The 24080-nt window shown below is 46.5% G+C and overlaps 4 protein-coding genes across 5 annotated transcripts; 1 reads left to right on the top strand and 3 right to left on the bottom strand.

Moving 5' to 3' along the window:
* Nucleotides 1739–6508, bottom strand: LOC8057360 (pentatricopeptide repeat-containing protein At4g21065). 2 transcript variants are annotated; one of them, XM_021451516.1, is made up of 3 exons: nucleotides 4447–6508; nucleotides 2211–2742; nucleotides 1739–2103 (listed from the first exon to the last, which is right to left on the bottom strand). In XM_021451516.1, exon 1 carries the CDS (start codon nucleotides 6438–6440, stop codon nucleotides 4560–4562), a length of 1881 nt encoding a protein of 626 aa, XP_021307191.1. In that variant the 5' UTR covers nucleotides 6441–6508; the 3' UTR covers nucleotides 1739–2103; nucleotides 2211–2742; nucleotides 4447–4559. The 2 variants fall into 2 exon arrangements, with proteins under 2 accessions (XP_021307191.1, XP_002463624.2); XM_002463579.2 differs by having other exon boundaries at nucleotides 1739–2742.
* Nucleotides 6728–9379, bottom strand: LOC110431840 (dolichyl-phosphate beta-glucosyltransferase). The gene is made up of 11 exons (XM_021451517.1): nucleotides 9197–9379; nucleotides 9008–9078; nucleotides 8854–8911; nucleotides 8647–8753; nucleotides 8458–8503; nucleotides 8169–8303; nucleotides 7980–8069; nucleotides 7749–7877; nucleotides 7562–7645; nucleotides 7296–7360; nucleotides 6728–7169 (listed from the first exon to the last, which is right to left on the bottom strand). The coding sequence occupies exons 1-11, from the start codon at nucleotides 9275–9277 to the stop codon at nucleotides 6983–6985; spliced, it is 1053 nt and encodes a 350-aa protein (XP_021307192.1). The 5' UTR covers nucleotides 9278–9379; the 3' UTR covers nucleotides 6728–6982.
* On the top strand, nucleotides 12828–17431 carry LOC8057041 (probable serine/threonine-protein kinase PBL10). The gene is made up of 6 exons (XM_002466141.2): nucleotides 12828–13229; nucleotides 14845–15170; nucleotides 15308–15443; nucleotides 15557–15699; nucleotides 15787–15910; nucleotides 16690–17431. Exons 1-6 carry the CDS (start codon nucleotides 13166–13168, stop codon nucleotides 17151–17153), a joined length of 1257 nt encoding a protein of 418 aa, XP_002466186.1. The 5' UTR covers nucleotides 12828–13165; the 3' UTR covers nucleotides 17154–17431.
* Nucleotides 18405–22759, bottom strand: LOC8057359 (expansin-A7). The gene is made up of 3 exons (XM_002463578.2): nucleotides 22437–22759; nucleotides 21976–22300; nucleotides 18405–19268 (listed from the first exon to the last, which is right to left on the bottom strand). Exons 1-3 carry the CDS (start codon nucleotides 22588–22590, stop codon nucleotides 18959–18961), a joined length of 789 nt encoding a protein of 262 aa, XP_002463623.1. The 5' UTR covers nucleotides 22591–22759; the 3' UTR covers nucleotides 18405–18958.

Raw genomic sequence — 24080 nt, 5'->3', positions numbered from 1 at the left:
GTTTTGTAAAAAATTTTGGAACTAAACAAGGCATAAGCAGGCGCTTGCCTTTTTCTCTCTCTCTCTGTTATTAGTGCTCACTGCTCAGACAAAACATGGCGTTAGAAGCAATGTGACTCCAAGTTCAGATTATTTTCTTTAAAAATGCGTCGCTTTGTGTGGGCGTCAATTCCCATCTTCGTTACAAGCAAGCTCTGCACCTGCATGCTCGATGCTCATCCAACACGAACACACAGGCACGCGATGGCAAAGCAAGCGGCCGGTGCCGTGGCGACCGCGGTGATCGCCGGGATCGCCGACAGGGCACTCACAACGGTGATCCGGAAGCTGCGGTCCGGGTCCCGCCCGGCGGCCACGGACGAGAAGCTGCAGCGGCTGGAGACGCTCGTGCTCAAGCTCCGCAGCGTGATCCAGGTGTCGGAGAAGCACGCCATCAAGAGCTCCTCGCTGCTGGAGTGGCGCGACAGGCTGAGGGAGTCCGCCGCGGAGGCCGGCGCGGTCGTCCACGATTTCCAGCGCCGAGCCAGGGAGGACGGCGGCGAGGCGGCGGCGGCGTCAACGAGCGCGAGCGCGAGCGCGCCCGGCCAGCAGCAACCCGCCGGCGCCTTGTACTTCACGAGGAGCGCTCTGTCTGGCATGGCGCAGCGGGTGCGCGACGTCACGAGGAGGCTCTTCTCCACCGACGAGGACATGAAGAAGCTGGACGGCGCGCTGGAGAAGATGGAGCGGCTCTCTCCTGACATGACACAGTTCCTGTTGACGCTGCAGCTCGAGGTCTCGCCGAAGCGACGACGCCGATCCGCCCCGACGCGCCCACCGAGACTGGTGATGAATGCTGCAGAGTGCATGCAACTCAAAGTAAAAAGGAAGTGGATGGAGGAAGACCAGCCCGATGGTTCAAGGAAGGCGGCGACCTCGTCGGAGACGGAGACCACGCAGCTGGCGTCGGCGGCGGCTGATGAGGCATGGGAGGATCGGGAAAGGGAAGCGAGGATGCTCGCTGGAAGTCTTCAAATGACGCTGTTGGCCACGGAGTGTTACATTCGCTGCATGGACAACAGAGACATGGGAGGCTTGGAGTGGTTGGCGGAATGGGCGTCCGTCATCCGGGAGGCCGTGGAGAGAGGCAAGGCCGTGCTCCAAACTCTGCGTCCCGGCTCGGACGTCATCCACGAGGCCGGTGGTGGTGCCCTGGAAGAAGACGGTGAACTTTACAGTTTCGTGCGCGCGGTGCGATGGTGGACGCAGGTGAAGGGCGAGCCGTGTTTTGCCGCTTTGGTGCACCTATTGCCCTAGGAAAGAGGAGTCCTTGGATCCTTGTGAATTCCAAGAGAGTGTTTGGTTAACGCCCTAAGTATGCAATGATTGATCAGAGAGTATAAGGCCTTGTTTAGTTGCGGAAAGAAAAAATTTCACGACACTGTAGCACTTTTATTTGTTTGTGGTAATTATTGTCTAATTATGAACTAACTAGATTCAAAAGATTCGTCTCGTCAATTCCGACTAAACTGTGCAATTAGTTTTTATTTTCGTCTATATTTAATACTCCATGCATGCGTCTAAAGATTCGATATCACGGGGAATCTTAAAAAATTTAGGGGTTTTGGGTGGAAGTAAACAAGGCCTAAGAGTATTTGTTTGATCATTGTTCAGGGGAGATGTTTTGCTCCTAAGTCACCCAGCGAGTTGAGTTGGGTGGGGGAGTTTTGCTCGTCCCCAGACCGCAGGTGGAGAGTTGTTGCTGTCTTTTTGTTTATTTCCCCTCTTGCAACAAAGTTTTGCGGATGCAAAGTTACTCTATAACAATGAATGGCAGCTTTTTTTATCATAGTACCTACCCAAGGGTGACACCAACTATGCAAACCAGAGCTTATCACCGCTGATACACTGAAAAAAAAATCGTTAGCACCAGACATGATAACAAATTGCAACGTGATTGTCTTGTCCGATCCTTCTCTAGCCTTCTCTTTGTAAAACACAATGGTCCGGACATTCCTTCCGCCTGGTGCCCAGCTTGTCCAAAAACTCTATCTTCTGCTTGTAGAAAGCATCTTCTCGGATCAATCTCATGCCCTCCCATGTCGCCATCCACTGAATCAGCACCTGAGTTACCGTGGAAGTATTCTTGGAACAAGTTTCCGATACAGGATAACCCATGGCACCATCACCATAAATGGACCAGTGCAAATTGAAGATAAATATGTACTGACCTGCAAATATGTGCGGACACACACATCTTGCAAATACGTCCTCAGGGCCGGTAGTGAGGCAACAAGGCAACGGTAGCACTGTCAAAGCCAAATCTTGGATCAGATGAGCTTTGCAGCTTTGTTCATACCATCCAGAGCTTAGCTAGGGACTTGATACGTTTCAACAGGTTTAATTTCATTTCGTCTGCCTAAGTGACTTTGATCTTTTCCCATATTAAGCCAAATCAATGTGCAGTAAGTAGGCAGGAACTTGTTGCCACACCAAAGTCTGTCTGTCTATCTTCCAGTGAAGTGAGCTGATATGTACCATTAAGTTCAATCCACAACGCTGTGGCTCCCCTATTTTCCAAAATATTTCTGACAGAAGTGTAATTCTCCTACCATTTCATTTCTAACCAATGGCCGGCGCCTTCACCAAGCCCTTTTTTCCCAAGCACATGTTGGCACCATGCTGAAGTGTGGATGCATCAACAGAAATATATTCTGTAGGAAATATCCTTCCAGTGATGTAGCTGACAGTCTGACATCATTCCTGCATAACGGTCAAGAAGGTTGTATAAGTACCCCCTTACAAACATTCTGTTCCCTAATACCGAAGTGCAATGCTTGAAATGGGACTCTGTTGCTTGGCATTGGGGAAAGGTGATGCAACAGTAGCTTAGGAATATTTGAATCTACCTATTTATGACAGAAGGTTAAATCTCCTGACTACAACAGACCAGACGATCCAAACTTTAGGCATACCAACAGCAAGTCTATAAGACAATACAAATCTACTTTTGACATCCTTTTGGCCAACAGGCAACAGATAATACAAACAATGAAACAAATGATATGCTGTGCCAGCTGAGATATTCCACTTAATTGTCCTGCAAATTCTCATTATGTTTGTATTTCAACTCAATCGCTTTATAAATTTTAAATGCAATATAACCTCTTCTAGTCATAAATAGAGGTCCAACATAAACAACTCAGTCTGTTAATAACTTTGAATGATTACTTTGAGCTATTAGCAGGGAATGCTGCTTCTACTTCTATTTTAGGATTGAATACCTAATAAGAAGCTTGTTCTCTATGGAGATGAAAAAGTTAATCAAGCAACCAACAGTTGACAAGCCGGGAGATGACGCTGCTTATCAAGATCCTACAGTATGATATTGGTTGGCTGGTTGCACAGAAGAATCCCATAAATCTGCTATGAGCAGCAGGCAGCAGTTAAGCAGCACATCTGATCCCTTCTGCTTTAGTAGTACTGTGCTGTCAGATGTGGTGAGGTGCCGCAACATTACAAGGTAATGTTCTCAGTAGCAGACCCAGGAAGACGAAGGAGCCCAGGAGATGCATCTGTGATCCCGTGGCATGCCGCTCCCAGCCCCAGATAAGCATCCTCAGCAAATGGGTCATGTACTGGGCCCTAAGAGATTAACAGGAGAGGAGCCCATGCAAGGGACCAGGGTCACCAGGCCCTAGGTCTGCCCCTGACTGTTCTCAATCTACAAAGATGTGGAGAAGTTGCACAGTGCAATGAGAGGTCAGATGATCTATCATCTGATACAGAAAAAAAATTCATAAGATTGGTTGAGCGGGAGGTTTTGGTAGAGAGCCATAAGAGATCAAAGCAAAAGGCCCAGGGCACACTGGATGTCAAATGTGTTCTGTAAAGTTGAGTCTGAAAAAGAAAGCTCCTATACAGTGGAAGAAGTTCTCTCTTTGATGCATACTGGATGTCAACAAAGGAGAGTGCAGCGCACAGGTACAAATGTGACCTAAAATCATGAGGTTGGTGAGACGGACTTACTAGTTGCCTCGGCCTTTGCCTCCCCATCCCCCCTCTGCCTACCCCAGTGAGGAGCTAATGACGAGCAAGAGGCATGGAAAGGTCCAGGGAATTGGCAGGAGCCAGTAAAACCATGAGAAAAGACAGATAAGAAATTTGGAGAAACATCCATTTATCAGCAAGGAAGAATGAAGAAATGGAGAATGAGATGTCGAGGAAAGGCTTAGAGCAGTGAAGACAAAGATCATAGAGCGAATTGAGAAACGTATAGTTGCACATACAATGTGCTCCTACAAGCAATCTTCACTAATATGTATCAATCAATAAGACTCCGTATGCAAAATGAAATATCTAAAAAAAATAAAAGGTATGCGCTTCAACACAGCTTCCAATATCCATGAACAAGCTTCAAAACTATTGGCTACTGAAAGCTTTGATATTTCAAATGAATGGACGAACCTTGAATGATTTGCAGAAGCTCCCTTGAAATAAATTATCATTACCATCATCTTCTGAGATGCCCTCGTAAATGGACAGTCAGAAATAGGATAACCTGGTGAAAAACAATTGCATCACCAGAAATCGTTGCACGAGCAGGAGCCATTCTTGAAGCGATGGAACCGGCTGCGATCACGCACTATGATCTCCCGGTTATAAACCAGTGAAATGCACTTTATTGCTGCATGACAATCCGAGCATACCCGGAGATTCTTAACCACACGGACCTGTGTACCAGGAGGAGTCCTCAGTAGCACAAATGCAATCGCCAGCTTCTCGCTGTGCCACTGAAGTGCACCCTCCTTATCCTCCTCATCAAGGTCAAGGAGAACCTCTGATGTAGCTGAGATGTGGCCAACATGCTTTAGCTCTCTTGCCATCTCCTCTACCATCATGTATATCTCTTTCCATTGCGGGTGCGACTCATCTCCAGCTATGAATTCATGAACCTCCCCATCAAGCTCAACAAGGCTGCAACCTGGCACCTTCTTGATTCCTCTCTTGCTCATCTCCCTCCTAATCTCTGATTTCTCCTTCCACCTCTGTGTCAGCGCGTAGACATTGGAGAGCATAACATAATTGGCCTCATGAGCCGGGTACTCGTTTAAAAGGTTCCTTGTGATGCTTTCCCCAAGCTCAAGCCTGCCATGGGCACGGCATGCAGCAACAAGTGTCCGCCATATTATTGGGTTTGGTTTCATGGGCATCGTATGAATAAACTCCATTGCCCGCTCGACCATGCCCGCACGACCAAACATGTCAACCATGCAGCCATAATGCTCGATCTTAGGATCAATGCCATATTCCATCTTCATTGAATCAAAGTAGCCATAACCTTCATCAACCATTCCAGCATGGCTACACGCAGTGAGCACCCCAATGAACACAACATCATCAGGCCGCACACCAGCAGTCTTCATTGCCTCGAACACTGCCACAGCCTCCTTCCCACGACCCTCCATTGCAAGTGCATCAATCACTGAGGTCCAAGACACAACAGTCCGCTCCTCCATCCCCTGGAACACTGCCACAGCCCCATCCACATCACCGCACTTGGCGAGCGCGTCAATGAGCGCATTGCACAGCGTCACAGATTTCCCAATCCCCTCTCTCTCTACAAACCTCCCAACCCACCGAGCAAGCTCGAGTGCTCCCAAATCTGCAGCTGCTGCCAGAACACCAATCACTGTGACCTCATCTGGCCGCACCCCACTGGCCTGCATTTCCCTGAACAGCCCAACTGCATCGCTCGACAGCCCCCCACGCACATACCCGCCGATCATCGCGCTCCAAGTAACTACGCTCGATTTGTCCATTCTGTCGAACACATTCCGCGCGTCCCCCAGGAACTCACCGCCGAAGCAGGAGTACATGTGTATGAGAGTATTGGAAACATACTGATCGGTGGCGAACCCGAACTTGAGAGCGGCGGCGTGCGCCTGGAGCCCAACGCCCGGGAATCCCGGGAGCGCGGCGCACGCCTTGAGGAGGAAGGGGAAGGTGAATTTGTTCGGCAACACGGCGCTCCGGAGCATGAGCGGGAAGAAGGCGGCGGCGCGGAGGCGGGCGGAAGGGAGCGGGGAGGCGGCGTGCGCGCGGATGAGAGTGTTGACGAGGAACGCGTCGATGGGGACGGAGGGCCTGAGTAGCGCGGCGACGAGGGGCTCGAGCAGCGCCGGCGCCGCGGCGGCAGAGGACGCGAAGAGCCTGGTGAGGACGAGCGGGTTGGCGTGGAGGCCGGACTTGAGGAGGAAGGCGAGGGATTGCAGGACGGCGGCCGGCGCGGAGGAGCGCTCTAGAAGGTGGAGGCAGTGCTGCTCCGCAGCCCGCGCCGCAGACGGCGGGTGGCACCAGGCCGGTGCGGTGGGGAAGCGGCGGCAGCATTTGGCCGAGTGCATGGCCGCCAGGCGCGGGGCAGTGCGGTTTTGAACTTTTGACGCCCTGCACCATTTCATAAGTTGCAATGCGCGATGGCAACTGGTATCGAAAGTGACTCCGATGACTCAGAAGTTTGATAAGAGATTTTTTGGGGCAGATTTACTTTTGAAAAAAAAAATCATGTAATGAATGCTTGTTGCTTGTCAAGATCACGTCATAAAAAACAAATCAGCATAGCAGATTCAGTCCTGCACTGCTAGTAACAAGTTTAGCCCTCTTCTGTGATAATCAACGCCAGACACAATTTGAGTTTCTTGTATAATAAATCAGTAAAAGGAGAGAGTTCATCAGCTGGGACAACAAATTTGGCCTATATCTTGCGACATCTCTATGATCAAACACTAGGGTACATGTGAATTGATTCTCTTGATTTGAAAATCCTCGGAAAATTGTACAGTAAAACACTAGGGTACATGTGAATTGATTCTCCTGATTTGAAAATCTTGCAAAATTGTACGTATTCCTCCAAATGGATTTGCCGGCGATGGACTAAGTTCTGTATAGGCTACAGTGATTGTAAACTAAGTTGCGGAAACTAGTCAGCATAGGATGTCAAGATCTACGAGTAGATTTTCCATATCCCCAGTCCATAACCTACTTTGATCAGCAGGAGCTCGAATACCATGTGAATGATGCTTGTCATGCGCACTTTGGAACCAGGTATCTCGGTCCAATTAACAGATACTTCTACCATTGGGATCCTGAGGCACTTGCACAGGTATACAAGCTCAACATCAAAACACCACCTGCCCCATGCAAAGAAAGGAAAGTTGTAATAACCATCCACACAACGTGCCTAGAAAGAAGATTTGGTAAACAGCATCACTGGACTTCAAAGAAGAAGAAAAAGAAGAGAACAGGAAAAAAAGTACCTCTTCAATCTGATGTTTGTGAAAAGCTTCCTTGCAGCTGCTCGTGTGAACATCTTAAACCCACACTAGAATTGGTAACGACAAATGAGACCGTGAACATTGTCATTGTCATTAAAAAAACACATGAAGTTTCAATGGCGCTTGTTTATTAGAACTCAATTGGTAACGACAAATGAGACCGTGAACATTCTCATTGTCATTAAAAAGAACACATGAAGTTTCAATGGTGCTTGTTTATTAGAACTCATATGGTTGAAACAGAATACCTGTGTATCTTTGATTCCAGGACCAGCAGTCAACAAAACTACCAAATGGAAACCTTTCATAAGAAAATTTCTATACCATTTCCTCTGCAATAAGGCAGGATAAGAATGAGAAAAAGACAAGGTGAAAACTTAGTAACTAGGAAAGAAAACCAAAAGACTGAGGGTAATGGGCAGTAAAGAGAATTACTGTGGCAAGAGCCTGCTTCTCTAGATGAGCTCGGGAACCAAAAACAGCAATTTCGACATCAGATAGATTCTGAGATGAACTAGTAGATGTTTCAAGCCTGGACTTAGCTTTCTTAGCCAATGCATGAACCTAAGAGCAAAAAATGGAGTTCCAAAAAAAAAACTCTTTCAATACCAACCCAATTAACTCTTCAAAACTTGATGTTCGATTTAGCTTATGACTGAGACAGACCTGAGCTTCAAGCTTTTCCAAATCAGTCACTTTAGTTGCACCATCAGCATCAAGCATGAGTAATAGTTCACCACGTGAATGTAGCATTCCCTGATAGACCATGCTTCCACAAAAACAAAAAGGAAAGCACCAATTAGTTTTTATTTGACACCTAAGCCCTAAGGGATATCCAGGGATTTCAACGCTCACTTTTCGTACAGCTTCACCTTTCCCATGATTTCTTCCAAGTAGAAGAACTCTAACATTATCAATCTTGTGTTGCTTTACAAAACCGAAAGCAACTTTGGAGGTTCGGTCAGTGCTACCATCATCAACAATCAAGACCTTGACAGAATCGGTTAAATTCCAAAATTAGCTAGGTTAATACAGGTTTTCAATAAACAAAAAGCTCTGCACTAAAATGCTCAAGTTTGCCTGCGCCCTGCAAGCTGCAAAGAGGATTGCAAATTGCCAATTAACATGCTACATTTCCACATACCTCGTAGGAAAAGGACTTGTCAGCAGTTGATCGCCGCTTCAAGTAGCTATTAAAAGGGAGAAAACAATGAGGCGATCAATATAACAATTAACACTAGCTGCTAAGGAAATTACCAGTATAGATTGCAATGCACAGTTCAAAGTTCAAGATAAATATAGCATTGAGCAACAGGAGTAGCAAATGCCTTACTTGAGTGTTTCTCTAAGAGCCTCGGGGAGTCGATGCTCCTCGTTGTAGGCAGGAACTATCAACGAAATATATTTCTCAGGAGGATCAAAAACCGACGGACAGGGAACCTATATAACAGTCAGTTCAGACAAGCAAATCATCAAACACCTAGCGTGCACACCATGCTGCAGCACGGGACCGACATAGAAAGAGCAATCAGTACACTACCTTCTTGAGCGAGTTGGGGTCCTCGAAGAAGGCGTCCGAGACGGCGGACCTCTCCAGCCTGCGGCCGAGATCCAGAACATAGCAGCAGTCAACACGGCGCGCAGATCGCAGGAGAAACAAAGAGGATGAGACGGGGACACGGAAGCTGACTTACGAGTGCATGCATCCGATCTTGCGGATATGCTCGAAGAAGACGGCCGCCGCGCCCAGCACCAGGATGGACACCTGCGCACGAGAGGGAGACATGGCGTGAGCGCCCCGTTGAGGAGGACGGAGCAGGGGCGAAAGAACAGGGTTTTGGGGGGGGGGGGGGGGGGGGGGGGCGCAAAGGGGAGGGCGGTACGAGGGTGGCGAGGAGCAGGGTCAGCGAGAGGGAGGCCGGGAGAAGACCGGCGACGGCGGAGAGAGGCCAGGCGGCGGCCATCGTCGCGGTCCCGAGTCCCGACGGCCGGTGCCGAGTCCACCCACTGCTCTTCGCGTGGGTCCGGGAGTTGGGGAGATCTGCACGCGCCGAAGGCAGGGTTACGCTGCCGGCCCGGCTAGGTTCCACATTTGGCATTTGCACTTGTTTTAGGCCATGTTTGAAACACATAAAATTTTTTAATACTGTTAAACAAGACATTTTTGCCTTTTTTTAATTCTGCAATTCTTTCAAATTTTTTATACTAAAGCATCTCCAAGAGTTACTTTTAAACTCACTTTTTAAAACATCATGAGAAGAATCATTTAAATAAAAATTATTTTCTATATCTTTCTATCTCCCAATAACTTCTTTATATATTATGCGCAGTCTAAAATTGCTAGCAAAAGAATTAAAATAGATATCGTTATATTTAGAGATGTAACTAAATAAATTGTTGGAAGGTATTTGTTTACAATCTTTATCCCTATCAACTAGAAAGGATATAAAGAGTCGCTTGAATATTTTCTTATTTTTTGCATGATTCTTACATTCTAAATAGCCTTAGTGTTCTCTACACTGTGTATGTTGCAATAAATATGTTCCTTTTTATGCTATTGTATGTCATATTCTTCTGTGTATGTTGCAAACATGCATGCTTGTAGGCTTTCTTTTGGCATGTATGATGAAATGCAGCGTTAAACTTTTGGCAAATAAATTATTGAAAAAACACATAGAGACGACACGGTGCTTTCTTTTGGCTCGCTTGAGGTGCAATCAAAACCAAAAAAAGGTTGTGACATGTCAGTCACTTAACACCATCTACGGTGATAACTAAATACACACTTATTTACCTTTGACCAACATGTCAGTCACTTAACACCATCAATTTCTAATTAAAAAATTTACCAATTTAGTAGTTCTTAGTATTTTTTTTGCGTATCTATGTAAGGTTGTTAGGAAGAGATTGAAATATATGTTTGAGTTATGATAATTAAATAACAATATCTGTGGACTAATGATTTCATATATAATATAAAAAGTATAAAGCTTACTCCATAAACCAAGGTTAAATTACATGAGCCCGTGAAAGAGGATATGGCATGAAGCTTGTGATGCAGCAGCTCAACAAGTGAATAAATGGAAGTGTGATGGACGCTAAGAAGTGGAAAGGATGAAAGACAAGTCCAAGGCAAAGGTATAATATACAAATATAGATCTTTATTTTTCATCGGCCATAAAAGGTGATTAGAGAAGTGAAATAGTCGGGTTGTTAGAATTGATAATCATACTATACAGAGGACAAACAAGTTGCTAATGTCACTTGGTGAGATAACATTGCATATGCATTAGGATCGAGTGGCCTTGTGGAGCATTTGACAAAATGTTTAAAAAATACTAACACGGTGCTAAAGACTTTGGTCATCCCTTGGGAAAACAATTGTAGTTAGCCATTTGTAAAGGTTTGACAAAAAATCACCAAAACATAGGTGATTCAATAAAAAGGAGTGGTGATCCTTGGACTGACCTCAACATGGCCATAGGTGACTGATAACTCGCAAAACTTTATGGATATATCTTGCGTATTTTCTTCTCTTACTTTACATTATGCTCTTTCAATTCATAGTGTAGACATATTAGGCTTTTCATCATATGAAGTTTGCCTTTACCATGATAGTGACATAGTGCAGTTCATATCTTGATAGTAGATTGTACATGTGTTGATCACCCTATACTTGCAAAGACATTAGCTACTGGTAGCTTTATTAGGCCTCCTTTGTGTATAACCTCTTTGTCTAGTTTTATGTTTAAGAGTTTTTAGAGTGTTTGGCTTAGAGAATCAATCTATTATAGATGAGATAATGCATCTAAAGTGTATTCCTCAGATTTTAATAGAATGTCTTCGTTCCTCATACTAGTACTAACTATAAGCATATGAAGAATGAGGTAATGATGCATCGGCTCATACCATTTGACAAAAAGAAATCTAAGGAGTGGGGTGACGATGGACTACCTCATTTCATAAACTAAACACCCTAATAATTAGACTATTCATCCTCTCTATCCATATAATCAATTTCTTTCATCCGTGCACACAATGGAGCTTCCAATGATAGCTCCAACATTAAAAACAATTGTTTCACAAAGAAATGTAGTAAATTTGAGGGCTAAGGTTTCATTGTCGATCTCCTTCTGATGTAGCCTAATGAAATGCAAGATCTTGAACTCTGGATTCAAAAGTTTTGATCCTCGATTTCTAATTAGAAAACTTACTAGTTCAATAGTTCTTAGTAATCTTTTCCTCCATCGAGCAATGCAAGGCATATTTTAGAATGTGAAAGTCACTAAAAGTAAATTTTGAAAAATGATTTCTCTTCCATCATATTATCATTTTTTTTTTCAAAAACAACATCCTATCCAATATCTATTGCACAAGGAACATACATATAACTAGAAACATATAACTAGAAAGATACCCTCTTATATATATATATATATATATATATATATATATATTATAAAAATAGTAATTACACTTAGTGATGTGACATGGATTGGTTGCATTAAGAAAATAAAAATTAGCAGGACGACATAACATTTAGCAAAAAAAACTATATGGATGGTTAGTGGGAGATGACGTTGATGACTTGCATGTTTATATAGAAAGTGTTGAAAGTTAGTAGGGATGGTGTGGCATTTAATGGGAAATGTTGTGGATGGTTAGTGGAAGATGACGTGGATAACTTGTACATTGAGATAAAAATATAATGGGTTTTGTGTTTATAAAAGATATAGATATGGATAGATAGATATAGATATATATGGGTATAGACACATAAGATATAGATAAAGATAAAGATTTAATTAATTAACAATCAAAAGTTATAAAATATGATTTTTTTTCTATCCAAAATACACACTACGCTAATGGACAACTGGATTACATCATAGGAACTTGCACGCAAAGAAAGAGAGATGAATTGATTTTCTATATTGTTTTAGCGGTCGTACTATTATGATTATTGAAAGATAGAAGAATTGGTGCTTTTATGAAATATGTATCCCACAATTCTAACCCTAGGGTGATTTAAAAATATATTAATATTCACAACATATATCAAATGAATGGATTATCAAAATCTATTTCCTTTATAAAGAAAGAATCCTCAGGAAATTCAATCTTTAGGTAGTCCTAAGCTATCTTTTCTTACAAGATCTCTCTCCAACATCACAAATTTGTAATAATCCCTACACTACAGCAGTTAGAGACTTTGTGGGCTATAACTAAGGAGCCATTTATCGTTTTCATCCGGAACCAGGTTTAACTAAGCCCAACAACCCCAGCACCCAATTTCCCGGGCCGTGGGCCGAACCTACCAGCACGCTCTGTTTGAGACCGTAAAACACTCATCCGTTAACCCCGGAGGTGAAACGGTAACATCAGCGGTCCCTAAAGTGGGGCCCACGCGACAGCGTCCCACCCTGTACCGTGCCTCACTGCCTCGCACCAACTTCCCAGGCTTTTTCCCTGGAGCGCAGGCGGAACCCGCGGCGCCTTGCCCCGTTAACACACGCCTCCCTTGCCCGCCATTAACTGTCTCACGCTCCTCTCCCTCCCTCGCTTGTTCGGCACACTCCCTCCCCAAAGCGGCAGCCTCTCACGCGCTCCACCACGCCACCTCCCTCCACCCCCTCTCTATATACTCACACACTCTCCTGCTGTTTTCCGTCCACCCGCTTCGCAGCTCCCGTCCCAAAACCCTAGCCCCCCGGCGGATCGCCGGGCGCCTCCGGTGCGTGCCCGGTGCCAGCGACGCGGCTCGTTTGATCCGATTGGTTGGTGGGGCACCCGCTCTCGCTGCCGCGCTTCGCTCCGGCGGTGCGGCGGGGGGGAGCACCGAGCACGCGGAAATGGGGAACTGCTGCTGCTGGGGCGCGCGGATCAAGGATGGGAGCCCTCACCCTGGCACCTCAGGTTCGTCCGTCCTTCTCCTAGCCGTTGCTTGGTACCGTTAGTTCATGGGGCGATTCCAGGAGGGGTTTGGGCGATCCGTGCTTGCTAGTTGCGCTCTCCGATCAGGCGGAGGGCTTTGGGGATGTGAGAATTCCGGTTCGTTGATCTTTTGCGGAATGATTTTTGCTCATCTGCGTGATGCGTTTTGGGGCGATTTGATTAGATAAGTTTCCTAGCAACAGAACAGAGGGGGGAACTGTCATCGAATCAAGTAGGCAATGGCATACTGTGGTTATGTACTCTTGCTTGTTGGTTAGGCACTTAGGCTGATTGGGCTGTTCCGGTGGGTCTTGTTCTGTTAGATGATTCCAACGTTTCAGCTGTCTTGCCAACCTCAATGTGTCCAAGGAGCTAGAAGTGAGCCATCGCATTCGCTTTAGAGTGGTTTTTTTTTTTTTTTCTAAAGCGAGCTTCGATCCTGAGGCGTTGTACTTTGTAGGTGATTCTGCACTTGTGCAAAAAGAGCTTAGCCTTTATTAGATGATAGGTATTACCTTATTTCGTATGGTAGTGGATGGGACATGTGCAGTGGTTCTTTTGTTATCCTCTCAGTAGCACTTGGCCTCCTGAGATGACATTAGTAAGTGACATGAGGTTGACTTTACTGCAAGAAGTCTTATCACTACCTTATTAGATAATGCTTTGTGTTGATGGTCCACCTGCATGTGTAGTTCCAACCACCCTGGATTCTGTTTTTGACCTAGGTGATATAGGATCGAAGCAGGACCAGTACTGTGGTAGAGTTATAACTAGTATGACTTTTCTTGTAGCATTGTGTGTGTACTGTGTACCCCAGATGGCCACTATTTGGCATGCTTATACTGTTGAGCGTGGAGCTTCGCTATTCACATTTTCCTCTTGTGAAATATATCACACGAACAAAGGGGGAAAATATTTTAGGAGTTCACTAATTGTTTCCTGTTGTTATTATATTTTTTATTTACTTGCTCAATGTACGGTGTTGATACAAAATTAGGAAAAACACCAAAGTTCTACCTTGATGTATTTTGATAGTGTCATAACAAAGCTAGTAATGTCAACCAGTTCACATCCGATAGTCGGTTCCTATGACCTATTGATCAAATGTTTTGAGCGGTTAGTCACAGTTGCGTTAATGCCGACTTATATTGTTTTTCCTGATAAAAGGCATGTATGTTTACTGCATTATCATATGCCTACATCGGTTGCTCTTGCACTACAAATGTTTTAGGATCCTCTAGGAAAATTGGTTTCTGGAGCTGATTCTTCGACATCAATCAACCCACTGGTGCTAGAAATTTTTGCCAAAGACAGCAATTATTACTGCCTATAGCTGTCTGTAGGTTCTCGTATCAATCTTTAGATATGGCCGGGCAATGATTTTCAATATACAGTTCATTATATTGTATGGTGCTACTTTCCTATTAAAATATATGCTTAAGTGGATGTCCCTTCTGGATAGTGATGGTTGTTATTTATATGGGCCTCAGATATATCATCACAATCTTGTTCACCATTGGAACAATATGAGGCTTTTGTTCGGTGTTTTCTTGTACCCTTCCTTAAGTAGAATCTTTACTTAATGCATGATCTGCAGGAATGTTCTCGAAGAGTGGTGGTAAGGATGGGAGTAGGCTTAGCGGCTGTAGTAGTCGAGCCTCTTCAGCTTCCATGCCAACAAGTGCCAAGACTGAATGTGAAATCCTGCAATCAGCCAATGTTAAGGTCTTCACCTTCAATAATCTCAAGGCAGCCACAAGGAATTTCCGTCCTGATAGTGTTCTAGGTGAAGGAGGGTTTGGATCTGTCTATAAAGGATGGATCGATGAAAACACATTATCGCCTTGCAGGCCTGGCACTGGAATTGCTGTTGCTGTGAAAAAACTCAACCCTGAGGGTTTGCAAGGGCACCGAGAATGGTTGGTGAGTATAATGCTATTCTATTTTATGCTATTGCCCTGTGAATCCACGATTGTTCATGTGTGTTTGAAAATTTCTCTTGTATCCCACCTCTCTGTGCTGGCTTTGGTTACTAACATAGATAAGTATTCCGTTCATAGGCGGAAGTTAATTACCTAGGTCAGTTCTGTCATCCCAACCTTGTCAAGCTGATTGGATACTGCGTAGAGGATGAGCACCGACTGCTAGTATACGAGTTCATGCCCCGTGGGAGCTTGGAAAATCATCTGTTTAGGAGTAAGTTACCCAGGACCTTGTGTTACTGATCTCTTATTGTTTGTTCATATTATAATATCACTATGGTAGTATGTCTTCTGATTTATTAATTGCTCTATGAATCCTTGATGTAGGAGGCTCATACTTCCAACCTCTGTCATGGAACCTTAGAATGAAGGTTGCACTTGGAGCAGCAAAAGGACTGGCTTACCTTCATAGTGCAGAGGCAAAAGTTATTTACCGAGATTTTAAGACTTCCAACATCCTCCTTGACACAGTAAGTGAAAGTGAATCTGTAATGCAGGATACTTTATTTCAACATTTGTTTGCTCCACAGAAAGAGGTACATTGAATTAATATGCAGGATTATTCTGCGAAGCTTTCTGATTTTGGATTGGCTAAGGATGGTCCTGTTGGTGAGAAGAGCCATGTGTCCACAAGAGTTATGGGAACATACGGTTATGCAGCTCCTGAGTATCTTTCAACAGGTAACATTTGAAGTGCAGCTCTGTGTTTCCCCTCCAAATTTCTGTAGATTTGTTTGCCCTGGTCTAAAAACTGCATTTTGTGATAAAAACCTAGCTAATGGTGTACATTAAATGACACATTCGATATAGATCCTAGACTCCTTAAAAATGGTATAATTGGTTCCCTGGATGGAAATTCCATTTTTTGGTGTATCATATGCTATATCGAGTTGAGTAGTTAAGTTGCATTCTTGAAAGAAGTTTTAGTGCAATGCATTAGTGGAGTGGGGTTGAAAAAGAGGGCCATGGATGTTGGTGCTTATTTTCATGGTCTTCTAAATATATCATAAACAGTTGTGTGACATGGCTTAGATTTCATTTTATGAATTCGAATTACAGCACTTCGGGCTTTGGTGCGAAAATGTTGTGCTTGTCTTGTAGACAGAGAGCACCATTTTATTTCGGTAGCCTTGTATGAACAGCTCAATCATTGCATGGCTTAGATGCCATTTTATGAATTCAAATTACTGCACTCCTAGCTTTGGTGCGAAAATGTTGTGATTATGTCTTGTAGGCAAAGAACGACATTTTATTTCGGTAGCCTTATATGAACAGCTCAATCATTGCATGGCTTAGATGCCATTTTATGAATTCAAATTACTGCACTCCTAGCTTTGGTGCGAAAATGTTGTGATTATGTCTTGTAGGCAAAGAACGACATTTTATTTCGGTAGCCTTATATGAACAGCTCATCTTTATGTGATATGGATCCCTTTCTTTGAACAATGCTACACTTTCAGGTCACCTAACTACAAAGAGCGACATCTATAGCTTTGGAGTAGTGCTTCTGGAGATGCTGTCAGGCCGCCGTGCCATTGACAAGAACCGCCCCCAGGGTGAGCACAATCTTGTGGAGTGGGCTCGACCTTACCTCGCACATAAGCGCAAGATATTCCGCATTCTGGATACCAGGCTGGAAGGTCAATACAATCTCAACAGTGCGCAATCAATTGCTGCCCTTGCTCTTGAATGCCTATCCTACGAAGCTAAGATGAGGCCGACTATGGATGATGTGGTCACTATTCTACAAGAGGTCCAAGACTCCAGTGAAGCTGAGAAGCTTCAAGAACCCAAGGCTGGAACCAAACAGGCACCTGCTGCTGTGACTGCTAGCAAGAGCACTCGCAATCCTCGCCGGAGAAGCCTGGCAGGCACAAAGGAGACTGTTGGTCCAAATCCAAAACCATTGGCCCATTCTCGTTAGCAAGGAAAAGCATTAAACTTGGTCAGGTCGTTAGCTAGACTGTAGCTTGTGAATATGCTCTGGTCTGTGTATAATGAGGGTAATCAGTCTTTTGGTAACAAGTCTTTTCGTTTTTATCGTGAGCTGCTCGGTTTCAGCTTGACTGGATCTGTATGTCGAAACCCATGGCATCAAGAGAGAGCTCATGTTCCGAGTTGTTAACCTCAACCGATCGTCTTTGTTGCCGGCTGCATTTGCATGTTCCGAATCTTTAACCTGAATCGGCTGCATTTGTTCCAGGTTATGGCTATTTGTTCAGTACGTAGGCATCAATGTGTCGCGCCCATATCTTAGTGCTGTTGACTGTTTGTGCAGCCGGGATATGATATGATGTATCCGTGACATGATGTTGACAGGCGTGCGCTTTGCCGATCGAGATCTCCGGCGTGAGGGCCGTTGCGATGGGCATCGGAGTGGATGTGGATGGCACTGGCAGTCCCAGCTGCTGAGCTTGCCGGCCATTGCCATCTCCGTTCCCTCCCTCTCACGCCGCTGATCTCGGCCCCACCGCACCGCATCGCCTGATGACAGCAACCGCACCTCACCTGGCTGTCACGGACTCTCACGGAGGAGTGGGAGTCGCATTTGGCTCCCTCCGGCCTCGGCGACGTCGACGCGTAACCAGCGCCAATCTCGCGATGAACTCACCAAAGCCACACCGGTAGCAGAGCATCATCATGCCGCTGAGGCGCTGAGCCATGCCATGTCCCCAACACGGCTGGTCGGTGGCGCCATCACGGTCACGAACGCGACCGTGGCGTCCGAACTCGAGCAACCAGACAAGACTGAACCGACCGTGGCCATCCCCAAAGCGGAAGGCCATTGCCCGGTGCCCGCGGCGCGCTTTCGCTTTCTGCTTTATCCCTTTCACGAATTTTCATCTCGGGCCTTGATTTCGGCAGTGTAGCATTTTTGTTTTTTATTTAACAAATATTATCTAATTATAGACTAACTAAGTTCAAAAGATTCATTTCGTAGTTTACAGACAAACTGTAAAATTAATCTTTAAAAGTTTTTAGTTTTCAGAGTAAACTAAACAAGGCCTCAGCACGACCGGAGGAAGGAGCCCTCGCCAGCATTCACGCAAAGGAGCCGCACGAATCAATCATCGCGGTCGTCATCATTCGGATATCGCGTAGGTTTTCGAGTTTTTTTTGTTAACAAAGCATCACGGTGAGACAACAACGAAGCATCACAGCGAGACAAGCGAGAGCAGCAAGAAAAGAAACTTTCTTACACGTTCAATCACCTTACTTACTGGCAATGAAAATCAGGTCCATGATAATAATGAGATAACAAAGGCTAGCCACTTCATGGAGAAAGACACGGGACGGAAGGACAAGACGAGCAGCTGCGGGCTACGCTCACCGCCCCCCAATTTTGAGCTGCAGCTTGGCAGCCACTTCAGCCACTCTTTAGTTTCGACAGAAGTCCATCACCTCCCCAAAGGCCCAAGCCAAAACATGATCCATAACCACACACTAATGGAGTAGTCGAGTACTAAGGGACCAGCTAGACAGCAATATACCCTAACCGACCCTTTTGCCCCCCATGTTCAGAAGCAAAAACTCCTTTTTTTCAGAGGACTTAGCTTGGACATCGAATTAAGGCGAGAAGACGTGGTGGCCTTAAAGGGGCATTCACGGACATTCCCACCCTAACACGCTCTTAATCACTAGGTATACTTAGTAGTAATAATTATGTATAAGAAGAAGACCTTCTTGGCTTCTTCTTTCTCACTCGCGGTGGAATTTGACATGACCTCATCAGACCCTGAAGTTCTTGCCCTCGAAGGTCTGGCCGAACTGCCAGTTGCGCGGGGCGGCGTTCCAGGATGTGGAGGTGCGGCGATCGCTGCCGGTGACGCGGAAGGAGAGCGCCTGGCCGACGAGGATGGCGTTGGACTGCCAGTTCTGGCCCCAGTTCCGGGACATGGTCAGCCACCCGGTGCTGGACGCCTTCACGCTCGCGCGCACGATGTCACCCGCGCCGGCCACGTTCGTGATCAGCACCAGGTTGAAGTACCGGAAGCCGTTGATGGTGAACCGCACGCCGCCTGACTTCCGGCATGGCACCCTGCAGCGAGAAACAAATCATGGTTAGCACATTTTCTTTTTAGGCCCTGTTTAGTTCCCACCCAAAATTTTTTCATCCATCCCATCGAATCTTTAGACACATGCATGTAACATTAAATGTATATAAAAAAAATAAACTAATTACACAGTTTGGTTGAAAATCGCGAGACGAGTCTTTTAAGTCTAGTTACTCTATGATTAGCCTTAAATGCTACAGTAACCTACATGTGCTAATGATACATTAATTATGCTTAATAGATTTGTATTGCAGTTTCCTGACGAACTATGTAATTTGTTTTTTTATTTTCCTTCCGACATCTTTCCAACATATCCGATGTGACACCCAAAAATTTTAATCTCCAATCTAAACAAGGGGTTATTTTGTATGAATGCTAAGTACTACTCCTCCAAGTAAATACTTTTTTTACAGCATCGTTAGATTTTGGTGCTCATCAATCAGCAGACAGCAGGTAAGCCTGTACTACGAGCAGCAGTACTTTACTGGTTACACAGGGGCAGAACGGGAAATGGCAAGCGAGTTGTTCTTGCTGCTGTAGTGGAAAAAAGAAAGGGCAGGACAGACACCGCGGCCAGGAGGTGCAGCGAGTGCAGTGCTAGGACCACCGCGGCTTCACGCGGTAATGGCGGAGCTGCAGGACGGAAGGACGGAATGGCCCCTGGGCTTTACAGGTCACGCGGGGACCGGGGCACGGAGGAACGAAGGGCAAACGGGCCATTTTCAGGGGTGTAGTGGTAGGCAGGCCGGTGAGGGTATGGGCCCTGGGGTCATTAGAGATGTGAAGCGTCAGGCGTGGACGGGGAGAGCCGCAAAAGTCCCGGAGGCTGTGCGGTGTGTACCCCCCGGCGGCAAAAGTGAAAAAGGTCAAAGCCTGTGATGCTACCAGTACCAGTGTGTCGTCTACTGTTCCTACTACTGCTACCTTGGGTGTTTTTTGGAGGCTTCTCTGGGCCTTTCCCTGTGGCCGATGACCCGGGTGGTCGTCTTTCTGAAAAGAGTGCTCCACACTACGCACGCAGGCATTTTTTTTATACTTTGTTTAAAGTTCCGAATTTTTTTTGGTTTTTTGAACTGTAGCACTTTTGTTTGTTTATGACAAACATTATCCAATCATGGAGTAACTAAACTTAAAAGATTCATCTCGCGATGTACAGGTAAATTGTGTAATTAGTTTTTATTTTCGTCTATATTTAGTGTCTCATGCATGTGACGTAAGATTCGATGTGACGGGAAATCTTGAAAAGTTTTTGGTTTTTAAGGTGAAACAAGGCCTGAGTTTTCAAGATTCCCCGTCACATCGAATCTTACGGCAGATGCATGAAGCATTAAATATAGACGAAAACAAAAACTAATTACACAGTTTGTCTGTAAATGACGAGACGAATCTTTTAATTCTAGTTAGTTTATGATTGGATAATATTTGTCAAATAAAAACTAAAGTGCTAGAGTAGGGAAATCGGAAACTAAACAAGGCCGGATGCTAGACACAACAAAAACAACCACAACTGTAGAGATGGCAGATTAGACCCAAATAGAATGTCAAGAAAGCAGCCTTCCGTTTCTTTTCGTCAGCAGTAGTACTAGTGCTACACTACTAGTCTACTACTACTAGTAGCACCGGACGCCGGTCCGTCCGTCCGGCTTCCGTCCCATGTGACCTGCCGGAACGGCCTCGCTCGCAACCATGCCTGTGTTGCGTGTGTGCACGCTGCTCAATGGCCTTGTTTACTTCCCGAACGAAAATATTTCGTGACAATGTAGCACTTTAATTTGTTTGCGGTAATTATTGTTCAACTATGGCCTAACTAGACTCAAAAAATTCGTCTCGACAATTTCGACCAAACTGTGCAATTAGTTTTTATTTTCGTCTATATTTAATACTACATGCATGCGTCTAAAGATTCGATGTGACGGGAAATCTTGAAAAATTTTGCATTTTTGGGTGGACGTACAAGGCCTTAGCTCGTTGTCAAAAAAGCTCAAACTCTAGTACCACCAAACTGTACCAAGAACTGCCAATGGAGACGAGCATGGACTCGCATGGACGCAGAAAAACACAATTTTCCTCTAGTTCTGTACCAAATCGCCTTGGATTTATCACGTACTGCCGCAGAATTTCGCGTTGCGGCTTTTACGCCCGGATCCGGTGCCCCATCCCCAGCCCGCCATTGGGGAAAGTAGTACTTGCCAGCCCGCGCCGTGATCGAAACGACGCGAAATGAATCGCCAAGCCGTGCAGGTCCGTGCCGCCAGCCAGATCGATCTATCCATCGGCAAAGGAACCAGCCAACGGAGGTGACGAATCGAAACGGGTTGGCGTTGGTGGATGGTGGTTGTGTGCCGGGCTGCCCTGCGTGAGCCTGTGAGACGGAACGCGTCACGGTTTTTTTTTCTTTTCCCAGCCAGGCAGCCACAGCCCACAGGACACAGCTACAGCGGCACAGCGTCGAGGAGCAGAGTAGTAGCCCCACTACGCCTCAAAAGACGCGTGGGCAGAGCGAGGAATCTCTGCTCTCGCTCTGCAGACGAAACGGCCAGTGGAGGGAGGGACAAAGGCGTCAAAATCCCCGGTGCTCCAACCAAGGAGCATGTCGTTTACTACTACCGGCACCGTCCCCAACGACGACGAGCACGGCCAAAGAAACGCAACGCTGAAGAGAGGATGCAGGGCAGGGAGGCGTCGTCGTACCGGCGGTAGGAGACGGGGACGATGCCGGCGCGGTACTCGGCGATGTGGAGGAACATGGGCATGGCGAGGTCGAAGTGCGGGCGTGGCGGGTTGCACCAGCCGCCGTCGTCGGAGGGGAGCGCGTAGTTTGGCGGGCAGAAGTTGGTGGCCGTCACCAGGATGGAGGGGCTCCCGGGGCGGCACCACCGCCACCCGGGCTGGTTCTCGCACTTGAGCTCGAAGCACGCGCCGCAGCTCAGACCCTCGTTGAACAGCGCCGTGCTCAGCGCCGCGTTGTTCACGCCGTACCCCTGGCTGTACAGGTTGCCATAGCCGCACGCGCCGCCTGCAAGACCGACCGCCGCCGTGAAACGGCACACGTTTCTTTCAGTTAGCCATTTTTTCCCCGTTTCTTTCTCGTTCATGAGGATGAGAATGAGAACGATATCGACGACGAGCACAGCAAGGACCAAGGAACGTACCCATGGTGCCCGAGGCGTCACTGCCGCCGTAGAACGTGGCGTGCGCGCTCTGCCAGCCGCCGCCGCCGTACACGCCGGGAATGCGGGCGGACGCTGGGGAGAGCATCATCGCCGCGGCCACCAGCAGCAGCAGGAGCGCCGGCATCGCCGCCATCTCTCTCCCTGAGTGCTGTCAGAGTCAGTGCAGCGCACCAGGCAGGCGAGTGGCAACAGCAGCGGCGGCACAGGGAGTGGAGCGGTGGGAGGCGCGACTGGGAATGGCGAAGGGCGGGGTCGTATTTATGAAGGCACGAGGCAGACCAGGGCGCGGCCTCTGCTTGTGAGGGGGTAGTCTACGCGTCTACTAGGCAATGCCGGCCCACAGCGCGCGGTGAAAGGAGAAGCCGAGCAGGCCGCGGGCCGGGGAGGATTTGAGGGGAATGCGCGATTGATTGCCCGGATTCAGCGGCTGATGCCGGGACGGTGAGCTGCTGATGGCGTGGTACGTGCAGCCGCTACAGTGCCAGGCTGCCAGTGCACTGCTCCTCTTGCCTGCCTCCTCACGCAAACGGAGGGCAGTTGGGACCTTTCCTTTTACAACTTTTTAGTATTTATTATTGTTTTCTTAACTCTAGAATTCTTTTCTTTAGGCAATTTTTTTGGAAAATCGACACTGTAGCACTTTCGTTTGTATTTGACAAAATTGTCCAATCATAGACTAACTAGGCTTAAAAGATTCGTCTCGTCAATTCCGACCAAACTGTGCAATTAGTTTTTATTTTTATCTATATTTAATACTCCATGCATGCGTTTAAAGATTCGATGTGACAAGAAATCTGAAAAATTTTGCAAAATTTTTTTGGAACTAAACAAGGCCTTATCTTGTATGTATACGGCACTGTTTGGATCGGATCATGCGTCAGACCGTCAGAGTAGCAGCGGTACACCGTACACACTACTCGATGCCGTTTGCCGCGGCGCTGTCGAGTGGAAACCGTCACGCGTACAGTGGCCTGTGATCATGCCAGTGAAGTTTTAATTAATGGTCATTTCGGCAATTCTGCAGGAATCCGAGCTACGGTGAGGGAAGAAAATCGACTGTGGATGAATGTGCGGGATTAGTGAGAAGCAACAGAGTTATTGGCATTATTGGTATCAATCATATATGAAGTCACAGGTAATAATCTGGTTAACTTACAACGATCTTTTTTTCCCCCTACTATATCAGGATTCATTTGGAGTTCCACAAAAATCAGTTAAACTATCCGGGAGTCATTCCATTTCTAAACCATTCCTACAGCAAAACTGTTGAGTGATGACCTCCTCACAGGTCACAGCGTTTGCGCCGCTGCCCGAGCCCATGATTTGGCCGATCATTTGGTCGGTCCTGCCCTTTTTTTCCTCTTGCCGTGCCGGGGGGCTCCATCATCCGAACGGAGGCACCATGATTCGGGGCTCCTCCGGACCAGGAGGCACGCTGCAGGCTGCACGCAGGCGGACGGCCTGGCCGGTGGCGACTGGCGAGGCCTAAGCATATCACGGTCACGGAAGCACGCTCTCGCTCTCGGCTCGACGATGGCGCCAGTGCGCCACGCCCGCCGTGGCGGGGAGACCAAAAGGGGCTGGGCCATCCGCGCGCCCGTACGTATGTTATCCGTGGACCGT

This window comes from Sorghum bicolor, chromosome 1, assembly GCF_000003195.3.
Source record: "Sorghum bicolor cultivar BTx623 chromosome 1, Sorghum_bicolor_NCBIv3, whole genome shotgun sequence".
Lineage (NCBI taxonomy): Eukaryota > Viridiplantae > Streptophyta > Magnoliopsida > Poales > Poaceae > Sorghum > Sorghum bicolor.
Note: the sequence above shows the minus strand (reverse complement) of the source record. Positions and strands in the feature narration are given on the sequence as shown.

Coding starts and splice junctions, on each gene's coding strand:
- LOC110431840 (XM_021451517.1), bottom strand. CDS start 9,277: ATGGCCGCCGCCTGGCCTCTCTCCGCCGTCGCCGGTCTTCTCCCGGCC. Junction 9,079..9,196: donor CCCTGCTCCTCGCCACCCTC/GTACCGCCCTCC, acceptor TCTCGTGCGCAG/GTGTCCATCCTGGTGCTGGG. Junction 8,754..8,853: donor ACCCCAACTCGCTCAAGAAG/GTAGTGTACTGA, acceptor ACTGTTATATAG/GTTCCCTGTCCGTCGGTTTT.
- LOC8057359 (XM_002463578.2), bottom strand. CDS start 22,590: ATGGCGGCGATGCCGGCGCTCCTGCTGCTGCTGGTGGCCGCGGCGATG. Junction 22,301..22,436: donor TGACGCCTCGGGCACCATGG/GTACGTTCCTTG, acceptor TCGGTCTTGCAG/GCGGCGCGTGCGGCTATGGC. Junction 19,269..21,975: donor GTCCCCGTCTCCTACCGCCG/GTACGACGACGC, acceptor TTCTCGCTGCAG/GGTGCCATGCCGGAAGTCAG.
- LOC8057041 (XM_002466141.2), top strand. CDS start 13,166: ATGGGGAACTGCTGCTGCTGGGGCGCGCGGATCAAGGATGGGAGCCCT. Junction 15,700..15,786: donor CCAACATCCTCCTTGACACA/GTAAGTGAAAGT, acceptor ATTAATATGCAG/GATTATTCTGCGAAGCTTTC. Junction 15,911..16,689: donor TCCTGAGTATCTTTCAACAG/GTAACATTTGAA, acceptor CTACACTTTCAG/GTCACCTAACTACAAAGAGC.
- LOC8057360 (XM_002463579.2), bottom strand. CDS start 6,440: ATGAAATGGTGCAGGGCGTCAAAAGTTCAAAACCGCACTGCCCCGCGC.